At 36.0% G+C, this 13,028-nt stretch overlaps 2 protein-coding genes across 4 annotated transcripts in view; both read right to left on the bottom strand.

Moving 5' to 3' along the window:
• The window catches only part of LOC127867043 (uncharacterized), a 210,057-nt gene that overhangs the window by 193,799 nt on the left and 3,230 nt on the right, over positions 1-13,028 (bottom strand). For 2 of the 3 annotated variants that reach the window (XM_052407968.1, XM_052407967.1), the window contains 2 exons: positions 11,508-11,595; positions 8,776-9,915 (listed from right to left, as the gene is read on the bottom strand). In XM_052407968.1, the coding sequence (XP_052263928.1) occupies positions 8,776-9,915; positions 11,508-11,585 (1,218 nt within the window). In that variant the 5' untranslated portion in view covers positions 11,586-11,595. The remainder of the gene's footprint in view (positions 1-8,775; positions 9,916-11,507; positions 11,596-13,028) is intronic. The other variant, XM_052407969.1, reaches the window with a different exon arrangement.
• Positions 759-3,130, bottom strand: LOC127867054 (uncharacterized). The gene is made up of 3 exons (XM_052408001.1): positions 3,010-3,130; positions 1,938-2,038; positions 759-1,456 (listed from the first exon to the last, which is right to left on the bottom strand). The coding sequence occupies exons 1-3, from the start codon at positions 3,065-3,067 to the stop codon at positions 1,307-1,309; spliced, it is 309 nt and encodes a 102-aa protein (XP_052263961.1). The 5' UTR covers positions 3,068-3,130; the 3' UTR covers positions 759-1,306.

The following is a 13,028-nucleotide window of genomic DNA, read 5'->3' as shown; positions in this document are numbered from 1 at the left end:
GTGTATTAGTTCTGTTAAATGGTCCGTTTAAGTCATGGATGTTAAATACTTATTATGACATGAGACGTGTATTAGTTCAACAAACAGGAGATATTTGCTAATCCATAAGAGCTTATTGCAAATAAATATTATCACGCATGCAAAAGGCAATTTGCAAGTTTAAAGTTGAGGTGCTCTTTAAGAAAATGGGGTTTAATAAATGTGCATAAAGTATCGTCCCAGATTAGCCTGTGCAGTCCGCACAGGCTAACCAGGGACAACACTTTCAGCTTTTATGATGGTTTTCCTTTCAAGAAAGTCTCTTCTTAGCAAAAACCTAGTTTTGAGGGAAAGCGTTGTCCCTGAACAATATGTGTGGACTGCACTGATTCATCTGGGACGACACTTTACGCACATGCATTAAACTCCCTTTTCACAGAGCATGGTCCAATTTTAATATATCCCCTGTCTTTGATTTCAGGTTTTCCCATTTAAATACACGCTTAATCCAGTACGTACATATCAAAATGTATCTGTTAGAATACTATAAGCAAGAATCACTAATTAATAAGCCTTGGTTTTATGACAAACCCATGATCCACATATTTAAAATAAGTATTATCAAAACACTGTGTAATTTTCTTTATGCTATTATATCTGCAATGTAGACCCCAGCACATCGTATACAAAGTATAAAAAGCCTTTTTATCAAAGGTGAGTGTATTTTGCAACACTTTCCACAGACAAAGTATGTTCATTTAACAAATACAAAAAGTTCGAGACGATAATATTTATTAGCAGAAGCGGCCTTAAATACATAAAACACAGTTTAGGAATTTACAGATATTTACGGCAAAGAAAAGTTTACAGCTCCTGGTCTCAGTCTGAAATCAATCGATTCGTTTTGTTTAAATTAACAGCATTCTTGAAAAACTGGGCTTAACGCATGTGCGTAAAGCGTCGTAATAAATAATCTGAGCAGTCCAAACAGGCTTATCAGGGCCACCACTTTGCGCCATAATTGGACTTTCGTTTAGAATATACTTCTTGAGCACGAACAATTCCCTAAATGCGGAAAGAGTTGTCCATGATTAGCCAGTAATTACACACGCAGAACAACGATGACACTTTCACTACATGCATTAAGACCAGATTGTTTGTTAAAATAGTTTGTCTTTAGAACACATTAAAGTATTGTATCGTATTTGATAAACAATTGTACGAATGTAATAATTTATACCACAGAAATACAGTTCTTAATAAAAAGCTGATCGAAGAGTATAACTACGAAGAAACGTGAAAAGCCATGGTTGATGTTAACATAGCGTTAGTAGTCGAAGTAATCCGTATTGCATCTCTCATTGAGATCTCGATCGATCTTCTCGCACGTGCCGAAATCTCGCAAGTCATCTGGTATCACTATGACGACGTTGTTGATGTCATTGCTCTTTGGATCCCTCAGGATGTAGTGGTTCCCCTAATTGTACAAATAAACATAATTGCAGTGCTTTGTGAAAAAAGGGTTTAATGCATGTGCAAAAAGTGTCATCCCAGATTAGCCTGTGCAGTCCACACAGGCTAATCAGGGACGACACTTTCCGCCGAAACTGAATTTTCTCTAAGAAGAGTATTTCTTTATAATAAAAATATCATAAAAGCGGAAAGTATCGTCACTGATAAGCCTCTGGGACTGCACAAGCTAATCTGGGAAGAAACTTTACGCACATGCATTAAACCCCCTTTTTACAGAGCACAACCCATATGTAATATTTAATATGGCTCATTTGTCTATATTTTAAGCGTATACTCAACCAAACCGTAAAGCGTTTAATATCTATACTTCAGATTTCCTACTTTCCCCGTACAAATCGATAAGCAACAATAATAAAAAAAGTTGTTAAATCGGTCGTTCAACAACAACAAAACAAATGTGTCCGTCGTAGATATTAACTGCGTACCATGGAGTGCTCCGAGAGCCCGCAGTTGGTCGCAAAGGTCCGCAAGGCTTCGCTGTTACAGTCGTCTGGAAACCGAAGAGGTGAGTCCGTCGACCACCAGGCTAAAACTACATCAACAACGCCGGGTTTTAGCCAGTATTAAAAATGCCGGTGTGGGGGAGGGGGATTGCTGGTGATGATGAAAAGAGGCAGTGTGACCTTATAGATGAACATTTGTCGATTTTAAACTGTTAACATTGTAATTATTTCATAGAGTTGTTTACACTATGTACACGAGCTTAAATTACCTGCATGAACATTTTGTTGTATTGATACTCGTTTCATTTCTTGCAAGCGTAGAACTATTATCATATGACTCGCGTATGACATATGCCGCAAGCGTAGCTCCTGACAATACGAATCGTGTTCTAAGAAAACTGGGCATAATGCATGTGCGTTAAGTGTCGTGCCAGATTAGCCTGTGCAATCCGCACAGGCTAATCAGGGACGACAGTTTCCGCTTTTATGACAAGTTTTCTTTAAATGAAGTCACTTCTTAGCATAATTCCAATTTAGGCGGAAAGTGTCGTCCCTTATTAGCCTGAGCGGACTACACATAGCCTGTGCGGACTGCACAGGATAATCTGGGACGACACTTTACGCACATGCATTATGCCCAGTTTTCTCAGAACGCGACTCATAGTTTGCGAATACACAGGCTGGCCAGGAGCTACGCTTGGCGCGGTCCGTTCATGAGACCACGGAGCCTTGCTCGTAATACCGGACATGTTGGCTCCTAACCAAACAACGCACACTGGTAATATATGACAAAAACCCATTTTCGCATGACGTTGCTTAAATGATGCCAAGCTGTTGTCAAAGCGGATTTTAACAAATGTCGCCCCTACAATCGTTCTATCAATATTCGACTTATATAAACTTATATAACAAAAAAAGAAAATTGAGTCTTAAAAGTAGCACTAATAGAAGCAAGAGGGTAATCAGTAACAGCAATAGTAGCAACAAAAGCAGTAGAAGAAGCAGTAGCGGTTTGAGCACTAATTAAGTGAATGAATTGCAACACAAGTCTTACCTGTCACTACGGAGATCATAAGACCTATGACGAAGAGGAAAACCACAGCCTTGCTCATCTTTGTGGACTAACAGGCACGGACAGACAAGCAGTGGTTTAACTGAACATCAGTGTGATCAATGTTTAAATCATTTCCTACATTTACAGCCAGTAACGGACATTCGCACTTAGGCTATTACAGGAGTATGCATGTTTTGCCTTGTCAAGTCTTGTCCCACTATTTCTATTGACGCTAGAACGTGTCCTCGATTGTGTATGATTAAAACCTACCTGCATTTATGTGTTCCCCAAAATGTACAGTTTTGTGTGAAGCATTCATATCAAAATTATACTATTTTTTAATATTCATCCAAAGTTTGAAATGTTCCATTTGGTCATTTTGTTATTTGAAAAATCAACATTTTATTGCTGATAATGAAAACCGAATTAAAACAACGTAGGCCTTAAAATAGTTAACAAACGTAACGTGCTGTACGGCCTCATGTCTTTCGCAGGCGGCTAGATTTTTATTGAACAAGGATATAGGACTTGACCGGTTTGTCTTGATATACAAGTTCGGTGGTCTACACCGACACAGCACTCGAAGTATCTAGTAGACAAGGGTTTGGCGGATGTGTTTACTTCCTTTGCAAAACTAGAAATAAAATGTGCATATGCAATACCAAGAAACGTATTATTGTTCTATACTCTATAAAAAATGTAATAGTTTTAAACATTATAAATAAATTAAAATAGTAGGAACTATTCAATATTTACATAATTATATTATCAAGAAGTATATGATATTTTAGAGGTGTTGAATTGTTTTGCAAAAGCACAGAGACGTGATAGCAGATTGGTTAATGTTTGGTCCCCATATTCAAACTATCTTCATATAAGTTGCGAGCAGAAATTTCAAATTGATTTTAAATTGTATGCATCGTTACGTTTGGATGGTTAACTGTCACAGTGGACAACGCTAAATGAAAACTGTTTACATGGTAACGTTCTATTATATCAGAGAGCTCTTGATGCCAATGGAACACTCAATGGGATAGTCGTCGAAGCAGGATGCGATCTTATGGGTTAAAATTGTATTGGACATGGGTAACACTCTTTGAATGCCATATGTTCATGATTTAATTTAAATCTCGATAAATATCACATACATGTTTTTTCTTTTTATAACTTTATAATAGAAATTATACAAAAGGAGGAATCATTTTTTGAATCCAGAAACTCTATCAGGAGATAGTTGTCTTGATTTTGTGAGTCGCGTTCTTAGAAAACTGGGCTGAATGCATGTGCGTTAAGTGTCGTCCTAGATTAGCCTGTGCAGTCCGCACAGGCTAACAAGGGACGACACTTTCCGCTTAAACTTGATTTTCGGCAAGGAGGGACTTCCTTGAAACTAAAAATACCATAAAAGCGGAAAGAAGATCTCCTAAAGGCTACCTAGCTCACAAGGGATACTATGGAAAAGACGTTGCAAAACATACATGCATAACATTCAGCAGACAATTATGTGACCGCGTCGCTTAAACATAGGTTTATTGAATCTTCATATCTTAAAAACGCAGACAATAAACATTAACTGATGTATCCGTATTATCTAAGATGTGCGTCTTGACCTAAGAGGTTTCTTTTCCCCGCGCATATCTGCCATGTAATGTAAAAAATTAAAATCACGTTTGTTTGAGAACATAAAAAGGCACTCCATTTAATGTCTTTACAAGCCATTATAAACCATACGGACGAAATACAAAAAGAGATAAATCTATCTGGATATCAATCTGAATCCTTTTGCAATCGAATGCTTGTGGAAAAGCATTCTTCTTTTTCTTAATTGCTTGTATGTTATTTTGTGTCGTGTTGTCAGTTAAAAAACATATAACATTTCAAACTGTTCAATCTGTTCACGTAAACAATGCTTCATGGTTGTTTAATAAAAATCAACTGATAAAAATATAACAGTATTTTGACGACAGCATTTTCAAGTATCATCCGCAATATAAATACTAAAGTTATTTTTAGGAATTCGCAACTAAAATTCGATTTTGTTTTCGATGCGTCAATCTTTGAACATGTCCCTTTAAGAAGTCGTTTGCACTAGGAAATATGTGGATGAGTAGTGATATTCGATATGTCTTGAAGGAACTATTTTTCTTAGTCTGCAGGCTACAGATCAATAACTCTGTATATCAAATGACCCGCAAGCGGAAAACCGATGTGCTGTTTCCTGATAATGCAACCCCCGCTAACGGGTCATAATATAATTCTTTACGTGATCAATATCATTAGAGATGTTAGCCGATTCGGGTTTAACATTTTTGACGCTGTATTCTATGAAAATGAAAAGTAACACAAAAGGTCCACCAAAAATACAATCAAACAATTACAACAATCCATCTATTCAACATTGTACTCATTGATCGTGGTCAATATTTCATTTGGTTGTATTCTTGCGCGTTTTTGCATTCGTTTAGTGAGACCGTTACAGTGAACTCACTCAGGTACTCTTCAACAGATAAAACTCACTTCAATATCGGTACCTAAATAGTGTCAAACATAAAGGTAAGTGCCACGTTAATATTGGCGAACTATACTTTATCATACATATTCACATAGTCACAGATGGTGTTAATAGTCATAATGCGGGATGACTTGTATTTGCATTTGTTTGCATGAAACACACGTAAAATAAAGCAGTCACGGTATGTATGTCAGTGCATCTTACACGATGACTGCTAAACGTAATACAATTCGTTAAACAAACGTATGATATAACACTCGGGGTAGGTGTTCCAGTGCAAAATACGTAGTGACCGCTAACTGCATTATGATACTCTACACAACGCAAAATATAATCGTCTTTATGTACGGGGGCTATGAGGTTTATCTTTGGAGCGGGATAACGAATGTAGGCGCGGTTTGACACTGGCGGCTACCTTCCGAAACAGCTAGAAATATATCGAGGCGCGTTCTGGGAAAACGGGGATTAATGTATGTGTGTGAAGCGTCCTTCAATATTATCATGAGCAGTCCGCACACATGCTAATCAGAGACGATACATATCGCGTTAATGGTATTTTTCGCTGTTAAAGTATCTTCATATTAAGAATCCAGTTTAGGCGGAAAGTGGCTGATAAGCCTGTGTGGTTTGCAAACTCTTAGCTGGAACGACGCTTTCAACACATAAATTATGCCCAGTTTTCGCAGAGCGCAGCTCACATCATTACCGCTCTGATATGCACCCAATTTTAAGAATACCAATAAGGATTAAATATGTGCGTCAGAAAACGTTTCTCATGCACTTGATTAACCTTTATCGCGAATATTAACATCAAATAATCAAGCGCTGTACTTAAATGAGTCGCGTTATGAGAAAACTGGGCATAATGCTTGTGCTTAAAGTGTAGTCCCGTATTAGCCTGTGCAGTCGACACAGGCTAATCAGGGACTACACTTTCCGCTTGTATCACATTTTTCGTTAAAATGACGTCTCTTCTTAGCAAAAAATCCAATGTAGGCGGAAAGTGTAGTCCCGGATTAGCCTGTGACGGCACTTTACGCACATGCATTATGCCCAGTTTTATCAAATTAATAAACAATAATTTGCATTTTTTTGAATTAGTACAAAACAATGAATTCAACATCTAGTTCAACATCGTAGATAACGTATTTCCATTTCCGCAAGATTGTGACCAGAAAAGGGATCTTAAGAAATGTAACTCTGTCTAACTTGAATTTTTGTACACAGTTTCTTTGTCTTATTTCTAAGCTCTATTATTAGTCGAGAAGCTGAGGAACCTTGTTCTGGCCATGAAAAGTGCGTGCATTGATTTTACCATTGTACAGTGTCGATAACGTGAAATCACGACTTTGTATTTATTTGCACCCAAGCGCCACATATTAACTATTTGGAAAACACTTTTTATTTACATTCTAACATTTAAGATGAAATCGGCAACTCTGATTATCCGATTCGTAGAAATTGTTAAATATGACGTTTTTATATTCTTAAACTTTCATGTTTTATCTATAGGTATATAATATTTAGTAAAGAAAAGTCGCTGAAATGATAATACTTATCTCTTGACAGATGTAATATTGACTATGTAATAAAGCGATTAAAGGCTTGACGTTTATAAGACACACTTTAGTAGTATAGACATTCAATAAGGCATCCGAAAAGCGAAATTGCGCCTACATTCTTACAGGAAGCATACAAAACCAAGAATATATCGTGGTTTTGCAACTGAGTTTAATTGTATTGCTAATAAACATACAAAATTACACCATCGGAATGTATTCAGGCATCATGCATTTTTACATGATGTGTCCTCCATCGCTCGTACATTCAATGCAAAAAAATCCATTCCATTCATATGATTACAACACAAAATGGGTAGTAAGTATAAATTCAACAGTTTAATGGCCATAGCATACGTGTAGCCAATGGCGTAAGAGTGATGTTAACTGGATACCTCTAATGAACTGTAATTCACAAATGTGCTTATGCTTAACAATCATATAAGTTTGACCAGAACATATCAGTGTTTATTAAATGCCATTTCAAATGCCATGGTAGAACATGTCCTTTTTCTCCCACAGTGACCCTCACGATCCAACCGATACTGAACAATACAAAAACTACTAATATCTACGCCCGTGGACCTATAACCAAGCCAAGGACAGTGTCCTTCAGCACCGTGTAGCTGTTGATGGATGGTCCGCGGCCTTTTAAAAACTCATATGCTCATATATTGAGGCAAAAGTATCATAGCCAGAGCTGATTTCTCTTTTTCATAAAACTTTATTCATGACGTACCCTGGGGTGTAGATTGCCCCAGGTACCCGCTAAAAGAACTAATTGTGAAATAACAAATGTATGGTGACTTATTATAATATTTAACAAGATTAACAAAGTTATAAGAAACAAAATTATATTTTTTACAATTTACAAACAGTCGTTTGCACGTCTGCACTTTTAATTAATATTCCAGTCTTTGTTCACGTCTGCACGTTTATATGATTTTATTGTAAAATTTAGATGATGTTATTGTAAAACAGAACACAATGATAGCTTTTAACAAATACAAGTAACCAAGTAAACAAAAGTCACATTTCTACATACGTCGACAAAATGAGTTACTACAAATGTTCTAAAAAGAAATATATGCATAACTTGAAATTATACCGCTGATTTTCAAGCGCGATACATACATATTTTATTACGATATATACAATATAGTAAAATTACTTTACATAACTTTATTTTGCAAACTACTGTCATCTATGCGATTGACATTTTTCAATTAATTGTATCGACATTTATTGTTTCCGTAAATTTTACAGCCTACTGTAAACACATCTTTTGTAAAATTGTGCACATTTTTAGAAAGTGAAACGAACGTCTGCAAGTCAAACATGAATTACTGAACAAATCACTATAACGATAAGTTGTATAATTTTCACGTTCTTGGCAACAATGATCGGTGATTCGTTAAAGACAATATGTACTCAAAAGTTATAAATACGTGTTGTCCGCGCCTCGATACTGATCTATTGATCATCGTTAACGTTTTACATCAAAATTCTATCAAAAATAGCCTGTGCGTTGATAACTCGACTCCCTTCCATTATCATCCTCACGCAAACATCCGTTATAACCTCGTCTGTTCGTCTCTGTAATGCCTGCAAAATCGCATCGGTATGGTCAACCTCCCCGTTCTCATCCATGCAGATTAACGATCTGTTCATGCGCATGAGTCTCAGCAACTCCACCTCAATTCTCCTCCCGTTGTACCATCGGAATGGTTCAGGGTGAGCTACGATGCATTGTCGTATCTTTGGAAGTCTGAGTATCACCCTAGGACCTTCATTGAGCATATCTGTAATCGTTGATATCCATGTGCGTTGCTGTTCCTCATCCAGTCCAGAGGTTGCCATCAAATTCCTTTCTGGAATCATATAGTATGGTAGCTCTAAGGTGATCAATGCAACTCTAAGCGCATCCAATGCTTCATGCAACCACTGCAAAATACTTTTTTTATGAAACGAGGCTTGAGGATTATTTTCCGCCATCCATAAAACGATGTTTTTCAATGTGTACGATGTAACTTCTTTCTTACGTGGATGTAATACATCGTTCTTTATCATTTTCAATAAAACATACAATTTGGTTTGAGTGTCATTAAGATTGCTAATTAGTTCGATCTCACCGGCGTTAAAACACACTCTCCATTCAACATGTTGATATTCACTCCCTTTAAATCCAACAGGCGTAAGAACCGCCCCAAGTGATACGACCCTCTGAGCGACTTCCGGTGGCGGCCAGTGGCGAGGTCTTGCGGCCCATTTTGACAGAATGTTGGGGCAGTAGTAATGTAATGCATGTACTTTGTCATGGTGAAAGTGTCCACGCATTGTACTCGGAATTGACGGTCCCGCACGCTCATGCTGCACCATGCCCTCAGCCAAGCGTTCATTCGACCAGTTATTAACAAACAAGTCACTGCTCAAAAGTTCGCGACCATATCCGTCATCACAAAACGCATCATTTAATTGCCTGTGAATTGTTGTACCGCGTCTCTCCAGTAGCAGTCTACAGTGACCATGGTAACTCCTGCGGCTGAGTGATCTCAACACGGTTATCTCCCCAGGAAAGGCACTTATATTAACATCATCTTCTAAACAGAATACTCTATTATCTACAACCATTTGATCCAAATCACTTTCCATGAAGCTGCTCAGCCCCTCACCTTTGCTACCCGTAATAATTATCGTTTCCTCTCCACATGCCCGTGCAGTCCACAGCTTGCCATACTCCCGGTATGCGTCTCTCCGAGCCTGTATGATCTCCTGTCCGTAACCGAGCCAGCTCAGTATAGTGCATGTCTCAACGGAGGCATTTTCCCACTGAATCTAAAAAAACGTTTTAATAAGAAACACGCTACATGTCATAAATAACATTACATCGTTAGTAGTCAAATAAATCAGCGATACTAAAATTATTTCAATTTAAATTATTCTTTTACGGCCATACCATTCGATGTATTATCAATTTAAAATTCTAACACGGCTCGCGACTTGTTTTCTATAGACAAAGAAGGAAATCAAGCGTGGGTTATTCTGCAATAACTTATGGGCGGAGCTTAATGTTTCGAAAATAGTTCCGAATAAATAAAGAAAATATTGCAGTAAAATGCACGTGCTAAAAGCCGCTCTGAAAGAAATGTAATAAATGTAGCATGTATAAATGTAATGAAATAACAAATTGTATATTTGGTGATAAGTGGCATAACCACACCTACACAGAATGCTATTGGTTAGGAAACGTAATTCAGAAAACATTTATAGCATGTCAGCTTTTCAGTAGCATCAATAAACGTGCCGTCATTAAGTTTCTACGATTGTTGTTTTCAATGAAATTGATGTCATTTGCAAAATATTTATGAATGAAAACGACGTCATATGTTTGTACACATCAATGACGTCACTAAATAGTGAACTTTGTACTAAGAAATGCGGAGTATTGAAAAATATAGTTCACGTCCTAAAGCTTGAACCAAATCAATCAGAATCGTGTTAGAATCGAAATAATATTTTTCTATAATGGTTTGTTGTCGAATAACCCACAGTAAGTTGTATAGACGCGTGTTATCAAATCACTCGTGCTTCGCACTCGTGATTTAATTCCTACGCATCAATACTCCTTACTGTGGGTTATTCGACAACAAACAATGATAGAAAAATATTATTTCTTAAGTATTATCTTGTGAAAATATATTACAATTTCGTGTGTATGTTCTCAGTGAATAATCCAATAGTCGGTACAAGTATTGCCAACCATGAATTAATTAATAAATTGAATTAAGTGGATTGAAATAAAGACACTGAAAATATAGACGGTAATCAACGGCGAGTTCATATATATTTATGACATCCATTCATAAACATACTAAACATATAATGTTTAAATCTCTATTATCTGAAATTGCAAATGCGGAACGAATAATATTATAACTATTGATAATAAACTAAATTGCTATGGTTAAAGCTGCATAATTTAACGAAATTATATAAACTTTAATTGTTATGTCTGTAAATACAATATATTGATGTTTAAATAGTTTTTTTAATAATTTGAAAGAAAACTGTGAAAAACGTTTGCCAAAAAGTAGTGTCGTACTTTGGCACGTGCAGACACTGAAAAGTGGTTATAAAAAGATTCATGAGAACGGAGCTATTCATTTTTAATGTTTCACACTTTTTACAGAAGTAAAGTATGTAATTTGAGACCAATTATTGATATACAGTATAAATTTACCGTTGTTCTTTTTTCTAAAGATGTTAACATATATCTGCCTTTAGTTTTGCAAACATTAACCATCTAGATTGAACTGTCATTAAGAAATATAATAGGGGTAGGGGAAACGCAGACATATAAACGGGAAAACTATGCGTTACTTGTCATTGTGTACTGGACACAAACTGCACTCGACCTATCATCTTACCAGGTCTTGTTTGCTGGACACACTGTCCTGACTTGGGAATCTTTCCGGTTCATCAGGTCTTGTGCCACTTTCAGCCATCCATACAGTGCTGAAGTGAGATATTTGATAAATATAGGATCTTGCATGAGTGGTTGTTTTGTATTGAATTTATTAAACTCATCATATAACATGACCTAGGCTCCAGGAGTGAAATAACGTAATGCTCACTTTTGTTTATTACATGGGTGTTATTACACTAGTTATATAAATGTGAAATGACGTCATTTTTGTGACGAAATGATGTCATTATTCCAGCAAATTTCTTTAGTTAAACTCTTTAACACTGTAATAAAAAGGTGAAAAGAGCATAAAATAAAGAGAAAATGTGTCGGTCATGTTATAAATAGAATCTTAGATTCGTGGTAATTTTGTATTGAATTTATTAAACTCGTCATCTAAATAAAGATAAAAACTCGGCAAGCCTCGTTTTATCTTTATTTAGATGACTCGTTTAATAAATTCAATACAAAACGATCACACATGCAAGATCCTATATATCTCAATAAAGATAAAAACGAGCCTTGCCGAGTTTTTATCTTTATTTAGATGACGAGTTTAATAAATTCAATACAAAAATACCACAAATCTAAGATTCTATTTATAACATGACCAACAAATATTCTCTTGAGTGTATGCTCTTTTCATCGTTTTTTTCACATTGTTAAAGAGTTTAACTGAAGATATTCGCTTCAATAATAATGTCATTTCGTCACAAAAATGACGTCATTTCACAGTTATATAACTAGTGTAATAACACCCGTGTAATAAACAAAATTGAGCATTACGTTATTTCATTCCTGCAGCGTAGGCCATGTTATAAGCTTATATGGACAAGAATATGTGATATAGTTCGGGTAATTGTCATGAAATACAAATCAATATTTAAACACGATCACGAATACGCGTGCATGTACATATAAACTGATCATAGCTGACACGTTGCAGTACATAAGTTTAAGTTATGTTATGTAACGTTAACAATACTGCTTTTCAATAAAATGCAAATAAGATGGCTTTTGCCTGTGTAATAGACACGTCTTATATGAAAGCTGCCTAACCTTATACTTCACAATTGATTTATTAGCCTAGTCAGGTAATATGCCGTTTGAATGACTCAAGTTAAATAAATAACATTACGTCTCTAATATATCTGGGCGAGCAAAATTAATAGTTTTCCAAAAGAAAAATTCGTTCAACGGCCTCTTATATATCCCATTCTTTCAAATAAAAGGAAGTAAAATGGAAGTAAATATAGAATTTTATTTTACTGATATTGTAACATACACTGCATGGTGTGTTCGATGCCACGAACTAAACTAGTAGTAAAATAATACACTTGATGAAGTGGGAACATTTATTGCTACTTTTAAGCGCTTACCTCATGCAATGGACCATATTATTACAGTAGTTAATGGAGTTGTCGTTAATGTATTTTCCTTTAACTTATCTGCGTTAATGCATACAATTAAGTTTAAGTCATTA

The sequence above is a fragment of the Dreissena polymorpha genome, chromosome 2 (genome assembly GCF_020536995.1).
Source record: "Dreissena polymorpha isolate Duluth1 chromosome 2, UMN_Dpol_1.0, whole genome shotgun sequence".
Lineage (NCBI taxonomy): Eukaryota > Metazoa > Mollusca > Bivalvia > Myida > Dreissenidae > Dreissena > Dreissena polymorpha.
This window is presented reverse-complemented; position numbering and strand designations above follow the sequence as displayed.

What these genes read in the sequence shown, in the direction of transcription:
- LOC127867054 (XM_052408001.1), bottom strand. Translation starts at nt 3,067, where the DNA reads ATGAGCAAGGCTGTGGTTTTCCTCTTCGTCATAGGTCTTATGATCTCC. An exon ending in TATGATCTCCGTAGTGACAG is followed by an intron (nt 2,039 to 3,009) that starts GTAAGACTTGTG and finishes ATGTAGTTTTAG; the next exon opens with CCTGGTGGTCGACGGACTCA. An exon ending in GGCTCTCGGAGCACTCCATG is followed by an intron (nt 1,457 to 1,937) that starts GTACGCAGTTAA and finishes TTGTACAATTAG; the next exon opens with GGGAACCACTACATCCTGAG.